We start from the raw sequence: 18,839 nt of genomic DNA on the forward strand, positions 1-18,839 counted from the left end.
GTTTCATTTTTCGAATGATATTATGTGTGTTGCAAGGGGGTACAATTTTCAGAACTTTGACCGGCTTTGGAATTTTTTGTCTTCAAAAACAAGTCTTCAAAAATCGAAATCAAAGGAATATAATACATAAAATTTTCGGAGCGTTCGGCGCGTTTCCAGATAAAGTCGTGCTTTGCCATTTGTCGATCGACATACATTTCCAAATTGTTTTAGATCTGTTGGTGTGCCACAAGTGGAAAAAGGTTGCGAAGCACTGCTGTAGCGCACGTTACTCGTTTTACAAGTTGTTTGTTTGGCAACTAAACGCCCTTTAAGGAAATCCTTGTATCTGGCATTACACGTTAGTTGCTCGCCAAACAACATTTGACGAATATATAATGATAAGGCGAAGGTTAGCGCCCAGTAACGATGGCAGCTCATAAAAACGCTAATGCCTCATATGGTTACATTTGAAGCAGCACAGTAATTGTTTCACCATAGCGAAAACAAGGCGGCATTTCCGCGATAAAACGAATAAATTATATTGGTTCCAATCACCCGACGTAAACCTAGCTAGAGATTTATGCCCGTGGCCCCAATCACTGCTCCGTGGCCCCCTAGGGGGACCGAGGGTCACGGTTGAGAAACCCTGCTCTAGATTCTAAGTAAGAGCGGATTCTTAGTTTTTGGTTTCAGCACTTTCCGGCATTTCTCTGAATGCAGGATTTGCTTTTTAGTCTTTTTTCGACAATTTGAACAACAAGTGGATTCAGAGTAGGTGACTTTTATTGCGGCTGTCTTCATGCAAATAGGCTACTGGCAGACAGTAATCACCACCTTTTTGCAGGGAAGTTATTTCGCCTTATGGATGTCTAATCGGTACTGGTGTGTTAATTGCACTAACAAGTATCATTTGCTGCATCGACAAACGGCACGAAAGCAAACACATTGGAAGAGTATTTAGTTCAGTTTTGCCGCAAAGCACGGAATTCGGCATGGCAAAATTGTTTATCTATATTTTACATATCTGTGTAATACGCGGATTGAATACTTTCCACAGGACAGAACATTGATGATTAATGCAGAAAACAAGCCTGTTTATTGTTTCTAATGTGTATTTTAGCAGGTAGTTTTAAGCTTTTTGTGGCTTTTTTACAGAATAACTGGAACAGTATACCTATGTTATATAGAAAATCGTCGTTTTGAAGCTTATAGGCCGAATGCTTTCAACTTTTGAGAACCGTTGTTAATATTACTGTTAGCTACCGTAATACTTCGATGTAAAAGGATTTTGTTTATCTATGTCAGCTCCATACACTGTCGTTGTAATGTGAACGAACCATAGGGATGGTGGACAAAAAAATATATCTAATTGGCCATAAAAAAAGTGTTTATTTTTAATTTTACTAACTCTACTCTATTTACTGTATTATGTTTATTGTCTAATTAAAATAAAACAAGGTTTAGGTATTTGGCAAAGTCGAATTGTTAAGAGATAGGCAACAAAAGTAAATGGAATATTTTTGCCTTGTAAAACATCATGCGCTTGGCATCGACATGCACTAAATTAGGTGTCTAATGGAAACATATTTAAACTTGATTTGTTCTATTCAAGTTAAATATCATACATATTTTTTTCAACTTGACAGGTGTGAATAATTCAACCAGTCTTGTCTGATTAGGAAATTTTCCTTAGTGCCTAACCCTAGAACATTCTGAAATTTGTTAAGCAACAAAATATAAGTTTTGAGGATCTTTTTTATAGCTTAATTTACAGATGCGACAAAAATAAATATTGTTTATATATTAAGGGTTTTCAATTATTTGAATACGTAAAATTGTAAAAATATGAAAAAAGAAAAATATTATCACGAGCAAGTTTAATTAATAAATTCAAGAAATGGTTTATAATGTGACCAACTAATTTAAATTTAAATTGAATTTTTCTTTGCAAATATTCCCATAAAGTATCGTAGAATACCAGCACATAAAGATGCATTAACAACTGTTGGCCGACCCTAGCTCGGCGAAGTCAAAAAAGCATCGATCCGATGACCAGCGCGTCACACGACATAACATCGCCTTGTATCAGAGTTTGATTGTTATTTCTTAACTTTTTTCGCCGCGGTGCTTTCTTGATTTATCGTCGAAGCACCAGACTTGGCATCCGAGGGGTTGGATGCCGACTTTCCGTCCGAAACGGGATTTTTGCGCGGCGTGAGGGGCTGCTTCGCTTTGCTGTCAGTTTGTGAATCGGCGGCGGTTGTCTTTTCGTTAGTTCCAGCCGCCGATGTGGAAACGTTGGAGCGGGGGGTGCCGGCTTCCGATTTTGAACCACTCGAGGCCGAAGGTTTAGTTTTAACGGCCGATTTTTTGTTCGTGTCTAATTGCGTGTCCTTGCTTTGTTTTTGGTTGCTCTCAGCATTGCTTGCTGCCCCGGTAGTGGCTTGCGCGTTAGACTTCCTCGGGGTACCGGGTCCCTTTTCGGCAGACTCGGATTGCTTGTTTCTCCCGCCATTTTGAGGCGTTGGCTTCGACGAGGTCGTTCTCGGAGTCCTCGAACCGGGCGACTTTAGCGCCCCGTTGTGACCACTTTCGCTGCTGTTTTCCGCACACGTGGCGGCGCTCACGCCAACCGGCACCGACTTGATCATGACGTGCCGACCGCTCGCGCATCGCTGCACTTTTACCTCCTTTTTCTCCTGTGGTGGACGCTTGTTGCCCTTTGTCCTGTGATAAATGCATGCATTGGTAAGCAGTGTACGACTGTACGCCGCAGATGCAAATGATCATGGGCGTTTAAGCGGTTATAGGTTTTGTATATATATACATATATATATAAGCTATATAGACCCACCAGCGGACCAGTTGCCTTGTTGTCCAGAGTTATACGTATGAGATGAGTTCTAATTCGCGCTTAATTGTAAATAAATGTTGATATCGAAATATACCACAATCTAAAATAACCACTGACCAGTATGAAAGCCACTGATTTTCTGTAACGAAAGCTAATCCAGCCAGTTGTCTCAAAAGGTTCTTGTTTATGTTCTACTTCTGACCAAAACCTAAGTTAGTTTGTGAATCGTTACACGCGGAAATTGGGTCACAATAAAAGTAGCGATCAACGTGTTACCTGGAATACAACTTACTTCATTTCCATCATGGTTTTGTAGTATTCCATTTGCTCCGAAACCTTGCGTAGTTTCGTTTCCATGGCATCACGCTCGCGCGACACCAGGCGGATGTTCTCCTCGTCCTTCTTGCCTTTGCGTTCACGCTTGTTAATTTCTCGACCTTTTAGGTTTACTTGCTTTTTTAGGTCGTCAATCTAGTATCAAAATGCCTTATTTAAAAAACTCGCGCCAAAATAATTTGGGAATAACGTTACATAGGTCTTGCTTTAGTTTAAATGTTCGAAACGCGTTTCATTGCCGTTTACCTCTTGAAGTGCATTTTTTAGCTTTCCCTGCACCGATGATAACTCCGCCTGGTTTACGCTCAGGGATTCCTCCGCCATTCTAAGTGCGTCGTGAACGTTCTGTATCAAAATAAGACATTAAATAATAATTATATCTAAAAAGGTGTGCATCAAGACCAACTAAAACAGTTTCTACGAAAGTATTAAGTTTTTAAAGTAAAATGTTCTTACAACGTGTAGCAAGGTAAGTTAAGGTCACTGTCTTAGCACACTATTTTGGCCCTTGATAGTTTAAAACAAATAAATTGTTCAAATATAAGTTTAAAATGACAGTAAAACTGGGAAAAAAATATTGTTTTATATAGACAAGTAAAGCATAAACTATTTACATTGTATCGGTTTTAACGTGCATAACTTTATGTCTTCCAAACAATATAAACTTTGAATTCATTTGATATTTTAGTGAATTAAAGCAGTACTTTAGATGCTACTAGTATCGTAAAATAACCTTGTCTAGCTGATCGTCTGTCTGTGTTCCTCTTCTTACGGTAACCTTGTCCATCGATTTGATTTTCGATTCCAGCTTTGCGATTTTCTTTTTCATGTCTTGGTGCAGTTTGCTTGCTTTCTTCGTATTTTGTTGAATCTGATAGAAAAATAAGTTGTCACCTTTTGGCGCAACTTATAGTCATTAATCAAGGTTTGTATGTATATCTGCACCTGGTGATTTCCCTGTTTAAGAGCCTCATGGTCTTCCCGCAAAGCTCTGTGTTTCTGGGTAAGATCCTGCAGCTTTTGCTGGAGTTCAAACTCTTTAAAAACATACCTAAATAGAAAATAAATGTTTGTAAAGCACTAAAAGAGAAGACCCCAAATCCCGGGAGTCACAGTCACGTGATGTAAAACGAGTCTATTTAAACACGGCTGCAATTCGTTTTAAAAGCTAAATCGCATTTTGTTTATATGTAACAAACACTAAAGCTTAAAAGGTGCAAAAGGTATTGTTCTTCCTCATAAATATTTTAACACAAAAAAACGAGACCTGTCTTTTTCTTTTTGGATGATGTCCTTTTCGTCATGAACACTCTTCAGGTCCTCTTTCAGTTGCTTGGCGACCTTGGCCTGATTCTGCATTCCAACATAAACTTCCTCCCTCTCTTTCCGCAACATCCTCCATTCATCCACAATGTCTGCCAGCAGTAGGCCTCGAACCTCGTTAAGGTCTATCTCCGTGTCTAATAGCTAACAACAAAATATTTTTAATAGATAAATATGTGGTTCATACAACGAAATCATTTTTTTTCGGGCATTTTTATTAGCGATACGAGTTTATGGTATCATAACCAGTTCCTTAATTGCTGTGTATGATTTTGCTAAAGTAAATAAATTCCAACCCAAGTCTTGATTGGAATAACGACAAAATGTTGAAATCGCATAGCAATTAAACTTGTACAACAACGATCTTGGAAACAAAAAACTTTTATTTAAATTATATTTAACAAAACCACTAAATTTCAAATATTTTTAACTCAAGACATTTTTTAATGTGACCGAAGTCTTGTTTTTAAAACTAATAAGGCGGGTAAAATTATTTCCCATAAAGAGTCGATCCAAATAAATTAAAACCAATTTCAAGCATACTTATATAGGACGAAATTTATGCTAGTTCAAGAGATGTCAAGCTGTATAGCTTAAATAGACCAATGGCTTGATGTACGAAGGCTATTTATGAAAAACACCTAAACATAACATAGAGGTTGCGCCAAGCAAATAGGCTTTAGTAGGTTTAACGTTAGCAAAGATATAAAATGAACTTACTGGACCGAGTGTGCTCATTAATTTGTTCTGCGGCGAAAACTTGGAGTTGGCCTGCAACAAACAAGAATAACATAACGTTAAAAAAAGATATGTTTTATCCGAATTCTTTAATGACCTTTGCAGGGCGAAAGATGTTCCAACACCTATTTACTTTAAAATCAATTCAAGTGTAGCCTAGTATTTGAAAATGGCAACTGAAATAAAAAAAAATCACAAACCTCATCTTGCGATTCCCCTTTGGTCTGGGTTTTCGGTTTCGATTTGCCATCATTAGCATTCGCAGCGTCCGCCTTTGTCTCCGTCGTGTCGCCGTCGTCTTTTCCTTTCCCGATGTCCGACAGGTTTTCTCCCTCTGGTGGAAGCCTCTCGATCTCGGGCTCATCCGACTCCTCCTCATCCGGTTCGGCGTCCTCCTGTTCATCCAACGTCTTGGCCCAGTGTCCGTCCTCCTTCTCCGACGCTTCTCCCTGGTCCGAGTCGCTCTTGTGACGCTTAAAGTCGTTGAGCGCCTTCGGAGTTTCAACCGGGTCGTTTTTGAAATTGACGTGCTTCTCTGCAACCTTTGCGCCCGAGCTTGTCACGTTATCGCTCAGTTTTCGCGTTCGCTTCGGCGCCGTCGCTTCTTTTTCTTCGTGCTGCTTTGCTTGACCGTCTGTGAGAACATGCGCGTACGTTAAGCCGGTTGTAATTACGAAGAGGCCCCGTAAAGGGTGTCAGGTGAAAGCCTGAAGTTTATTCGGCTCGCAGTCATGGTGACGCTTAGCAGTTTATCTGATAGGAAATGTTGTTTGTCGAAGATAACACACTTTACTTTAAAAAAATTACTTCTAACAATTTTTAGAAAACACATAACACGAGTCGGTTTATAATGTTTAAAATAAAAAAGTCGCGAATAAATAAAAGCTAAAACACGTTTGTAATCACATTATTTTCTGCACTATAACTTCAAGTCTTCTTCATTGTACCTAACTTTTTTATGATTTTTTGTATTTTTTCACCTTTTCTTTAACACACTTGATTACTAAATAATTTTCACACAAATTGCACCTTTTCTCACCACAGGTCGTGATGGCGCATTTCCGTGAGAAGAGTCACTCAGGTTTGATTAAGGCAGGGATCACTGTCAAACTATAACGCTTACCTAAGCTTTTAGTCGAAGGTGCTGTTGTTGTTTTCAACCGTTTACTGCTTTGTCTATATTCGCCTAACAAAATTTCTAAGAAGCTGTGCAGCACAAAGGTAACCGACAGCCTGTTCAGCAGGACACAATATTTTGGCGTAACATGCGTTTTGCAAGTGATGTAAGTATTGCAATCCAATCAAATGCTAATCATAGTGTGATGATTATGAGATTTACTTAGGTCTCTCTTTATATTTAGAAGGTGGAACGTTTTACAATGGGGTAATTGGAAGAACTAGCCTACCCAGGAGAACAATGTTGCCGTAACCGACACTATGGTTTGCTTTGTATCACACCAACCATAACGATAGTAAAATCATGTTTTAGGAAAATCGCAGAAAAAACATTATCGCAACAGCAATAAAAACAACAAAAACTTATCGAACAAATGTTTCTAATATTTGCAATTTAGCATATAACAGATTTTCACCTGTCTTTGTTGCTTTAATTGGTTTTGTTGTCGCTTCCGCTGCGCCATCAGCATTTTCTGCCATGGCCACAGGTGTCGGGGTGCGTCTCGGACTATTGCCAGATCATGTAGGAAAGAAACTTATGTTAAAATATGGTCAATGTCACGCAAAAACAAACTTACATTTTATTGATATAAGATTAAACAAAATTCCCATTAAAACAATTTTACGTGAAATGGCGGCAACTCGATACAAATAAACTTAGACAATGCTGATGTTTTGCAATAAATGCAAAACACTGTTAGGAAGTTATATGCGTACCTTCTGCCTGAGTTTGATGCTGGTTTCTCAAGGCCCTCACTTGCGGCGAGTTGATTCCTGTACGCATCTATCCGCTTTTTTTCCTTCTCGAGTCTCACCGCTTCCTCCAGGGTGCGAGCTGCCTCCTGAAGAAGAGGATCATCTTTATCTTCCGGCTTTTTCTTGCTCTTCGTACTTTTTCTGAAAAAGCGTGCAACAGTATAAGTACCAGAAAAGTCTTGACTTACCTATGAGCCAAATAAACCAGTGGAGTGTTAAGGAATGGTTTATATAGTAATCGTAGTACAAAATATCTCTTTAATATAATCAAGTATCGAATTAATCAATAAGTGTTTAGTGGCGTTTTAAAAACCATAGTTTACGAGGACTTTAATTTGGTACGTTTAAATATGAATAGACGGAAACTGAAGCCGAACACAAATTTAGAACTACTTTCCTTTCAAACAAAATCGTAATAAAATCGTAAGTAATAATTCGAGTTAAAAGCTGAGCACCCGCTGCTGTTGCTGGTCTGGGACTCCTGAGGAGGATTAGCGCTCGCGTTTGAGGTTCGTTTCTTGAGTAGTTGCGCCCTGAGCTTGTTCTTCATACTCGCGCCTGCGTTGGTTCGGTCGGTCGACGACTTACTGCCGTGGGATTGCGAGCCGTGGCCACCGGCGGCAGGACGCTTTACTTCTACTGGGGGAGGCTGCTGGGCCAGTTGCTCCTGCGTGTGAAATTGGCAAGGGCCGTTTAAGAACACATTGTGAATTAATTGGAATGTGATTTCCAATTTTGACCGGCCATTGGGGTATACATAATCCTGTACTTAATGGCAATTAAGGTATGCATAGTACACAGTCATGTAAAATAAAACAATGCAAAACTGTTTGTTCTTCACGCGTAAAAATGATTTATAACCACCAGATTAAATATCATTATATATATTTCTGGAGTATCAAGCGTTTATGCTTACATGTAATCGATTGAATTTAGGTACATTAATTGCTCTTTCGAAGGCCCCTAAAAGCCGAGTATGGCGTTACATCAAAAGCAAACAGGTTCTCACACGACTCTCACACGAAAAAAATCACAAAAGTTGTATTTACCTGTCTCAACTTCTCCTGTTCTTCTTGCAGCTTGACTTGCTCCTGATGGACCTTTGCTAACTCGAAAAGCGCCCCGAACGCTCGTTTACCTTCCGGCGACACCAGGAACCCCAGCAGGGCAACTCTCTTCTCGTAGTCCGTCTCCCATTCCTGTAGTTCAAAACGCATGTTTTAATTGAACGTGAGATTAAAGAAGAAATCTAAAAGCCTTCTATAATGCTTAACTAAAAGCGTCGAAACTCGATCAATGGTTCAGCACTTGTCTTAAAGTTCATAAAACGCCCCCTTGGTATTATTGGATTAAGTGCGATTTAGCATTACATTTGATGTTTTAACTGTTTAGGAAAAACAGTTTTCTTTAAAACACATTTGGTTTCATTTTTTCTTTAATATAAAGGCGACATGTTTTATGAAATATATAGCTTGTGCGACTTGCAAATTGTCAGTTTTGAAAGTGACTTTACTATTTTCTTAAGCGTTCGCTTTACCTTCATGTCATCCAGAACTTCCTTGCTCATCATTTTCGTTTGTCGCAGTCTTCCCAAGACCCGATCAATCCCGAGCTGCTCAACTAAACTCATTATCGCCTCCAGCTTTTCCTGCTTCTGCTTGGACATGCGGACCATCTTGATTCCTTGGGTCGATAATCCGCTGACAAAACTCGTTTAGTTTTCGACAAATCGTTAAAACGCTAGGTGAAATTGCCTAAAACTCGATAAAATGAGGTCCGTGATACTTGTTGACGGCTTTTTAGTGTACAAATAGTTTCCTCGCCTTCGCCGCGCTCGGTCGTCCGAAACAATGTAACAAAAATTAAACCCGAGGCAAAATATTTACGCCTCGCCGTATTCCTTCAGTTCGATTGTAACGCGACACACCGAGTCTGGATGGCTTTCCAACCAGCGCGCATGTTCCGTCACTGGGCCTTTAAAGAAAACGCGCAGCCCGTTAGTTTCGCTTACCTCATCGCGCCCTTTGTCGCGGTGCGCGCGCGGCACGAGAACAACGTAGCCAAGTCTCGGGTTTCGGTTTTTAATACGCGGCATCGGAAGGTGTCGCAATGCGGACTGACTGGCTTGGTGTTTGCGTTTTTTGTGTCGGTCCGACTGAATACTGCCATATTTTTTTGTTTAGTTTTTTTTATGATGCGTTAATTAGACAATTTGGGTTTTTGTCTTACAAATGATTAGAGTATGATTGGCAATTGGCAAATCAATCCATTTTAGGTAATAAATGTTTATAAATACAGACAAGACCCTCTTAAATGGACTGTTTCTCCTGGGGCGGAATAGATAAGATGCATGGCTAATTCGAAACTGAAAAACGCACATTTCCTTCTAATTTGTTAACGATACGTATGTAAAATTGCTTAGGAACCGTATCTATCAAGCAATATTTTTCACTCGTGCTGGATTACATCGGTAAAACTGTTAGATATAAATACAAACACACTTAGTGCAATTATACACAAAAGTATTACGTAACATTAAACAACAAAGCTACATCACATCAAAACCGGTACTATATTTTGCGTTTTAATTCGACAGGTTTGAAATCCAGCATTTACGATCTTTGAAAGTAAAGATAACATAAATGAGGGTGTCCGTGGGTCCTTCCGATGTAGTCGGTGTAAACACGAGTGTGAAAGTTCTCCTCGTGGTCGTCGCACTTCTTATTTGACGCAATGCACTGCCTTGTTTACATCGCGCTCTGGGCCACGTGAAATATGTCGAATATGACGGACCACCTATATTCGGCCAATATAAACAGGCATCACAGACATCGCTTTAAATATTTCAAATTTTTGCGCAATTAGACGAGTGATTGTACGACACCAATTTTGTAATGTACACGGCTTTGACAGGCAAGGCATATGACGCGGCGTAATGTTACGCCGTTATCAAGCTCAGCTTCCTCAATACATTTTTAACATACATTTAATATCTAATTGCTTTGTAGTGCCTAGAAAATATAAAAAAAATGATGTACAGTTTTAGAGTGATAGTATGCTATATGAAGACAGTTTTGACATGCTATACTAAAAATGCACAAAGCCTAATAACGTTTGAATCCTTTGTCCAATTAAAGCGGTTGTGTGGCTTTAACACAGAGACTGTGCAAAAATAATTATCACTACGTTTTTCTAATTAGTAAAAAGCTTGGGCCTGATATTGGCTGACCCGGGCAATCTCACTGCTGAAAAGGGAATGTAATAGGCGTTTTACCTTGCAAAAATGTTCTATTTTAAAGCAGTTGGAGCTTTGGCTTACAACTTATTACTGTGTGCAATATATACAACCACTGCACAGTAATAGGTATAAGTGCATTTTCTAGTTACAGTATTTTAATTTTGTAGGAAAGTACCCGTGTACAGGGAATAAATGGTAAAAAGTATAAAGTCTCCTATTACATGTTTGGTTGTTTTTTAGAAATTGAAACTATTATAAATATGTATAGGTACAAACAATTTAATCTGATATAAGAATCACTGTTCAACTAAAGTTGGTTTTCAAAACAAACATAGGTCCAAGAGCAAAAAATAAAGTGATTTTTATTTTTCTAAAATGTTCTTCCTAACCCACTCAGCATCAGGACCATTAAAGCAATTGTGGCTTCAAAGGGGACGATTTCGTTTGTCAAGCGCTTAGTGAAGCAAACTGGCCTTTTCTAAACTGACCATCATAGTTCGTTGCACACCGCAAAGTGAGCAAACACTATTTATAAAAAAACATTTCGATGTTGTGCAGTAATAGAATGAGCTTAGGTCGCCTACTGACAAGAGACAGGGACAACTGATTTATTTTGAAATGTGGAAATGAGGTTAGGAAGGTACAAAATGAATAACGGAAAACCTGTTGTAGATTGTTGCGTTTTTTCATACGTGGACCTGATTAGCCGAACTCTAGTTGTATTTATAGCATTTGACAGGTTTTGCCACTGCGAAACGTTGCGCGTTCTATGTGTGAAATACATGTGGTTTTGTGTTTTACTGAAACGAACTCATACTTGTCTCTGTAAACAGCTTTGATAAAAAAGACATTGTGCATTCGCGCATTGACGACTCGTGTGTCGCTGGTTTTTATTTCGATCACAATAAATGGACGTTTGGCTGCTGCTTGAAATATATAAAACCTAAACGTGTGTGACGTCCATCTGTTTATCTTATGGGTGACAGGTTGATATGAAAAAATCGTTTGTGCATATGAAATTAATCACGCTTAACATTCGGTCGGTAATTCGATTTTGTTAGCCTAAACGTCACTGTAGTTTCCGTAATGCAATAATATGCTAGGTTGTAAAGTTTCTTGAGCTAATAATGTTCCGAGTGAAAACGGTTATTTCGAAGTGTTGTTATAACTAAAACTTTAATGTGCACCTTTGTCACATCAAGTACAAATATATCCACTTTGGTAAACTATCCGCGATTGACGATGAGTCACATGTCTGCGGAAATTGCGCAAAGCATTTATTTACGCTGCCATATTTTCATTTTTGCTTTGTTTTGTTTTTCAGTTCTGCTAAGTTTTGTATGGACATTAGACGAAAATAATGATACTGTTCTGGTATTTGACTTCGATTTGCCTTGCTGTTTATTGCGAGACAGATGCGCAGTGTCACCACGATCATTTTGAATGCGAATACTTTGATTGCATCGAAGAGTCAAAGGTGTGTGATGCGACAGCAGATTGCTGGTATATGGAAGACGAATTGAACTGTACAGAATGTCAACCCGAAGCGAAGAAGTGCGAAAGCTCGCAGCAGTGTGTCAACGCAAGTCAGTGGTGCGACGGTTGGCCCAATTGCTACGACCTAAGTGACGAAACTGATTGTTCTGACTGTACGTTGGGAAAGAGGTGCAACAACACGTTGCAGTGTGTCCGATATAGGGATTTGTGCGACGGGAAACGCGATTGCCCTGATGGAAGCGATGAGCAGGATTGCGGCAGGTGCCCAGACGGGCGTGTTCATTGCAGCACAGGATACCAATGTGTGCCCGAATGTGCGATCTGCGATGGGTTGCGTGATTGCTTGGACGGCAGCGACGAAATGTTTTGCAGAGCTTGTCGCCAACAATGGGACAACGGCACAATTCAGTGCGTCGGACGTAAAGAGCCCTGCAACGATTACACGACAGGCGTTACGGTTGGCGGGGAGTACTTTAACTCTACTGCAACGCATTGCAAAAGCAAAGAAACCAAGTCCGAGTTTTGGGGTATTTACAATGATAAGACTTGTGAGGCACTTTTGGGTCCCTGTGACAAACAGATTGACAAGGCCTGTAAAACTGGCGATTGGCTCTGCGAGGATCCGCAGATGGAAACAGATGAAGGTTTGTTACAATGTGGAAATGGCAATTTCATTCCATCGGATGCGTTTTGTAACGGCAACGTGGACTGCAATGATGACGAAGTTACGGACGAACCGGGTTTTAAATGCTGGGGACCTAAGTGCAAGACCGTCGACGGCAAACGGGTTAAGTGCTGCGTCCTTCCGCAGATTAACATTTATGACAACGAACCGCAATGCAAGGACAAATCAGACGTTTGTTTCCTTAATGGTCTTTTCACCTGTTTCTTGTGTGACGACAACATGCTGGTGGTTTCGCAACAGCAGGTGTGCGATGGGATAGAGGACTGCTACGGCGGGTCCGATGAACGTTGGTGTGGCGGCATTAAGCACATTGAGAAGGTTTTTAAGCCTACAGCGAACACAGTGAGGTGTTCTGTGAAAAAAACTGCCAGCGGTTGCAACCAGAGCACTGTCGACGTGATTGCGGTGAAATGCAACGGAGTGCCAGAATGTGGCAATATGATAGACGAATGCGCAAACTGCGAATACCGGCCCCGCTTTTGTGATGTCCCGTGCATAAGGAACCTGTCTCGCTTCGGCCTGGCTTGTGTTGGGTTAGATGACCCGACCTGCAGCGAAAGGGGTTTATGTCCAGAACGCTTCGATTGTGCGAACGGAAAATTGACCAGCGTCGAGTCCTGGAAAAAATGCGACGGTATAATCGACTGCGATGACCAGTCTGACGAAGATAAGGGGCTTTGCAACGAAACAAGGTTCTACTGCCTTAATAAAATCCCGCTGTCTGTGGACATACGACTTGTTGAAGATGGAATTCGCCAATGTTCAGATGGAAGTGACGAGTGCTTGCCCAAGACAAACAACGCTAGGTTCGCCGACGCGCGGGAAATGATTGCCAACACCGCGTTTAGAGCTTGTTTCTGGATTATTGGATTTGCTGCTTCCATCGGCAATATCGTTGTGTTTTTCACCAGTTTAAAGGACCTCATCAGAAACAAGGAAGTCGATAACATCACAAAGAGTACTTATATTGTCTTACTTAGTCTGTCACCGGCTGATTTTTTGATGGGAGTGTATCTTATTGCAATAAGCATAACTAGCGTTACGTTCTCCGGGAAATACTGCATGTTTGATTTAGTTTGGCGTAGCAGCACGGGCTGCTCAATTCTTGGCATGATTAGCATTTTGGCAACTATGGCCTCTTCAGGTACCATGGCTGTAATGACAGCTTTCAGACTGCTAACCATTTTAAAACCATTTATAATACTTAAGCTGAAATACGTTTACATATCATGTATTTGTGCCTGGCTATTGGCGATTTTCTTAGCGGTTGTTCCTTTATTTAACTATGCATCAGGATACTTTGTTTATGAGGCATGGTTCGAAAGTAGGTTTTTTAGTTCTAGCGAGGTTACAAAACAGCAATTGATTAATTTAGCAACTCAATTGCGGCCTTTTAACAGCAGTTCACACTCTTGGCATGAGACAATCAGAATTATAAATGCTTCGTTTCCGAATCAACTGAAAGGCGTATTCGGCTACTATGGAGAAACGAGTGTGTGCATGCCAAGGTTGTATGCGTCGATGGACGACGCCGCATGGCAGTATTCCGTGTTTCTTTTAACATTGAACTTTGTGTTCTTCATTTTCATGCTGGTGGCCTACGCCATTATTTACGCCGAAAGTAACAAAATGGCTGGTGGCAGAAACGAGCAGCCAAGCAACAAGATGCAAAGACGCATTTTTCGCTTACTGCTCAGTGATTTTTGTTGCTGGATTCCAATTTGTGTGCTTGGCTATTTGGCAGTGGCTGGTGTAGATCTTCCGAGTGATGTGTATATTGTAAGTGCCGGTTTCCTACTTCCCATTAACAGTGCACTAAATCCCATGCTTTACTCGTCAGCCTTAGAAAGATTTTGTGGCCGATTTAAGAAGTATCTTTGCTCGCTGTGCAATTAAAAGAACTGAACGTACAACCCACTGATAATAACGCAAGTTTTTTTTAGATTTTTTTTTCTTTGTTTTTGTACATATCAGCATGAATACTTATCCAATTTAGTTTATTCCAATGATAAATCCGTTTTATTTTCTTTCTGTTTATCAATCAGTATATTTATATGTGACAAAAACACATTTCTTGTAAAAAAGTAAATAAAATAATATCAATAAATAAAGTTGGTCTTAGGCAAAGCCTGCCTTCCCTGAGTTTGTATTACAACTGACTATTGTTTTAAAACCACCTAAAATTATTTTGTTTAAACCATTTAATATGGATTAGAAATAAGCCAAGGTAATTAAGAAAACATATGCGACGAAATAAAAGGCCCAGAAATGCTTGTGAGGAAAAAGCGATAAACATATTATTGTAATTAGACTAGGCCACAGTATATGACAATAATCACTTAAATCTGTTTAACGTTTATAAGTTTACCTTGAAATAAGACCAAAAGTCAAGTTGTATACGGTTATGCCGTTTAAAAAAATTATGTTATTTCATTCAAGCAATGGTCTATCTAACGAGTTATTTGCGATTCAAACACTAGGTTTTGCCTTAATCCAGGGATTCCCAGCCTGTGGACCATGGCCCCCTAGGGGGGCACGAGCCTATTTCAAGGGGGGCCATGAGTCTTTTTCAAGGCGGTATTGAAAAAAATTGAAAAAAATTATATTTTTTGGTTCATTCTCTACTCCACTATAACCAAATTAAATAAATTAAAATTTCATGAACTCTTAAAGCTACAAGAAGAGACGGCAACCCGATAGAACTTTAAGAAAAATGGAGTTTGACCACAATTTGGGCAGCAATTCATACCGTAAGCTTAATGAAAAGGTTTACCATCAACACATTGTTGTGAATGCGGGTTTTCAACAATGTTACTTGTGAAGGCAAAGCAGCGCAGTGCCTTGGATATTCAAAATGACATGTGGCTGCCTCTTTTCACCACCATACCAGCAATTAAGACTCCGTCAGAGTAAAAAGAAGTTTAACCATAACATTAGGGGGGCATTGATTTCGGCATTGATTTCTCAAAATTTTTAAAGGGGGCCACGGTGTACAAAGGGACATTTGAGTAAGCAATGTTACAAAGTATTACAATGGAATAAACAAAGTAAAAATAAGTGCCGCCTTCCAACTGCCAAATATTTGGAGTATTATAAGTACCATCGCGACTTGCTATTACTACAAAAGAGGCCAGGACGAATCAAGGCAAAAGATTGGGAGCGAAGAAGGCGATTACAGCCATATTAAACACAAAACCTATACTTTAATCTGGCATGAAGTTTTGTGTTAGTACTTGAAAACAAGGGGCCCGTTGGTAAACCTAATTCCATATTCTGAAATTGTTGTGTTTGGGGCAAAAATGATGAAGATACACATCATCTTTTGAGGCCTACTATACGAGCCACATTTCTTACGATTAATTAAAAAGAACTACACCTTATACATGGGCAGAAATGAATATCACCCATATTATTCCTCACTTGCACACGTACCTTTGCTCAGCTAGATTAATTATTGGTAACTAACAATATTGCGTAGGCTACTTAGCAAATTTTTATTCACACTGCAAAACTTTAATAAATAAAAAAGGATCACGATGAACCGTGACGCCATAAAATTATTTAAAAAGAGTGAAATTTCTGTCGGAACGGCGTTCCACTTCCAGAAATTTGGCAATATGCCGTACCGGTAATTAGTTGATCCACGATGTCATATCGCCAACCCCTTGTCTATATTTACGTATGACATTAAACGATAACCTCAGGTTTACTCAGTTACTTGTTTTTCCGTAAGGACGTACCGTAACGTTGTAAAGTAATCTCTAAAAATTATCTGCGTTTTTCAGGTTAATATTATTGTACCTTTACCTTGATTAAAAGCTAATGGCTTGTGGATTCGACAATACGGTGTTTAATGCACCGATGACAGATATTCTTATGTTTTTTGTCTAATCAAGAAAAAGCTAAATTGTTGAAGTACACTTTATTAAACAAATGAGAACATTATTGCTTCTAACCGTGAAGAAGAGTGCCGGGGTAATGGTCCATTGCTTTTGGGCCAATAACATATAATTTCAAAGAAGGAGTTAATCCATAAAATGTTGGATTGTTGTGGCGCCTAACAATGGAAATCGTCATAGCAACGGAAAGAACCGGACGCCGCACGCATCTAAACAAGGACAACAAATAAAAATCGTTCAAAGGGTTTTAGTTCGTAGGCGTGTTTCGACTGGACAAAGGCATGTTTAAACCTAAATTTTTCACATGTTAGTCACGGCAGGGAAAATGGTTGTCTGACTAAATCGTTAGAATATTATATGATGTTTTTTCATGGACCCCAATTTTGGTATAGTCGAGGGTTTTTGAAAAAGCTATAAATATAACTGAAAAGTTAGCTAATTAACACGTTTAGATTCTATGATTTTTGGTACCATATATAGCCTATGGCGTTGAGGTAGGCCACTACTGATAGTTAAAATGAAAGTTTATTGTTTGTTTAGGAAAAATATTTAATAAATGAGAAGGTATCAATTCACAAGATCAAATATATTACATTTAAATTACCTATGGACGGATATGTTTCTAATGTTATTGATAAGATTAAAATATTCTCTAGTCCAGGGTTTCCCAAACTTTTTTGGACCACGGACCACTATTTGTGAATCTGTTTTTTCGCGGACCGCAATACAAAGCAAAAAATAAATAAAACCAAATTCTCTATATTTACAAAACTGACAACATCTGTTAAATTATTAATTTATCATAAATTCAAAGCGCAACAAGTAAGATTTACGATACTGGATAGTAAAAGATTTCGAAATTAATAAGTTGTGAATAACTGCGGCAATTTAATTATTGTTGAAAGAGTAGCCTACACATACTGTACAACAGGGGTCGGCAAACTTTTTCTAGTCACGGGCTAATACAAAACTCAGAAAGGTCTCTGCGGGCCGCACAAAATGTTAACTACGAAGTATGTTATTAAAATGTTAGAACAACTGTTAATCAGGCGGGCTTCGGATATGTTTTTGCACTTAAAATCGTGTTTAGTTACTTTTAAGGAGGCAGTAAAGTGTTGGCGCAAAGCGGGACAAAAAGCGTTTGTTAGGTTCAAAATTCGAGTCCACACGTCGTTATTCATATTGAAAAGTGTAATAAAACCACTTAACGCGATAACCTTAATGGTTAATCTAGTGCAGTGTTTGTTAACGTACTGTATTTAAGTCCGGGCGCACCTGGCGAGCGAAGCGAGCGCTAATTTTTTGGGGGTACCGGTATACCGACATTTCTTTCAAATTTCTTGCAAGTTTTTTATTACATTTCAAAATAAAAATTAAAAATGTATGTTCGTATTTTTGAACACGTTTTCCGTTTGTACGCGACGCACTTTCGCACTTGTCAGTCTTCCACAGCGCAAGAAGCGCTAATCTAGTTCAAATGACAGCATCATAAGGTAAACAACTTGATGTATAAAGATCGTTAACGCAAAGCGTGAAAATTTTTCGCACTGACATAGTTAAAATAGTCAAAAAGTATGAGAAATGGACTCGTGTCTAGTTTGTCAAAAGATAAATTACATTCCCGGGCCGGATCCGGCCCGCGGGCCATATGTTGTCGAACCCTGCTATACAAAATATATGTGTAACTTTTTAATTTCTTGTCATATCGCCACGGACTACCTGTGCAGTCGACGCGGACCACAGTTTGGGAAACCCTGCTCTAGTCCATGGGCGGGCAACATACGGCCCGCGGACAGTTTCCGGTCTTACATGATATGTGGCCCGCGGCAACAGTCGGCCGCGATCCCCCACTACTTGCTTACTACATCAAATAATAGTGATTGTTAGTTATTATTTAATTATTTGTTTCTGGTAAAAAAATCGAGGACGCCAGCCGTATAGGTCAAAATACGAACAACATCAACGTCACACAGTTCGGAATAAAATCAAAACAGAACTGATACTTAATAGTCGTAGCCTAATACCGTCTAAATCGGAATAAGTTACAAACCAGTCGTAATAAGACCTAAAGGACCAGAATTAAGCCTATAATACATTTTATCTAACCCTAAACCCCATCCCTAAGTAGATCACTAACTTCCAATAACCCCAAACAGGTACAGAAAATCAGAGACCAATACAGTGGCGCCATTGTGGCGCTTTTAAACTATAGGGCGCCCAAATTTTGACACCAAAGCGGCCGATGCCCTACCCATGACCCCAATCGCCCCATACCATCTTGGCTATGGCAGTACAATAATATATCGATTCAGAATTCGGCCCGCCAAATACTTCATTTCCCCACAGGCCCGCCGA

At 39.5% G+C, this 18,839-nt stretch overlaps 1 protein-coding gene across 1 annotated transcript; it reads right to left on the bottom strand.

Annotated features, from left to right (window-relative positions):
- Window positions 1-1,749: 1,749 nt before the first annotated feature.
- LOC146164550 (uncharacterized) lies at window positions 1,750-9,096 on the bottom strand. The gene is made up of 13 exons (XM_083382154.1): window positions 8,703-9,096; window positions 8,215-8,364; window positions 7,621-7,832; window positions 7,127-7,306; window positions 6,826-6,917; window positions 5,434-5,867; window positions 5,216-5,266; window positions 4,440-4,639; window positions 4,118-4,223; window positions 3,906-4,043; window positions 3,419-3,517; window positions 3,129-3,307; window positions 1,750-2,709 (listed from the first exon to the last, which is right to left on the bottom strand). The coding sequence occupies exons 1-13, from the start codon at window positions 8,838-8,840 to the stop codon at window positions 2,082-2,084; spliced, it is 2,607 nt and encodes an 868-aa protein (XP_083238280.1). The 5' UTR covers window positions 8,841-9,096; the 3' UTR covers window positions 1,750-2,081.
- Window positions 9,097-18,839: the final 9,743 nt, after the last annotated feature.

The sequence above is a fragment of the Ascidiella aspersa genome, chromosome 2 (assembly GCF_963924565.1).
Source record: "Ascidiella aspersa chromosome 2, kaAscAspe10.2, whole genome shotgun sequence".
NCBI lineage: Eukaryota > Metazoa > Chordata > Ascidiacea > Phlebobranchia > Ascidiidae > Ascidiella > Ascidiella aspersa.

Excerpts from the sequence above, each read along its gene's own strand:
- LOC146164550 (XM_083382154.1), bottom strand. The coding sequence starts at position 8,840 with ATGGTCCGCATGTCCAAGCAGAAGCAGGAAAAGCTGGAGGCGATAATG. Across the intron at positions 7,833-8,214 it reads AACAGGAGAAGTTGAGACAG|GAGCAACTGGCCCAGCAGCC; the intron begins GTAAATACAACT and ends TTTCACACGCAG. Across the intron at positions 2,710-3,128 it reads AAAACCATGATGGAAATGAA|GACAAAGGGCAACAAGCGTC; the intron begins GTAAGTTGTATT and ends CATTTATCACAG.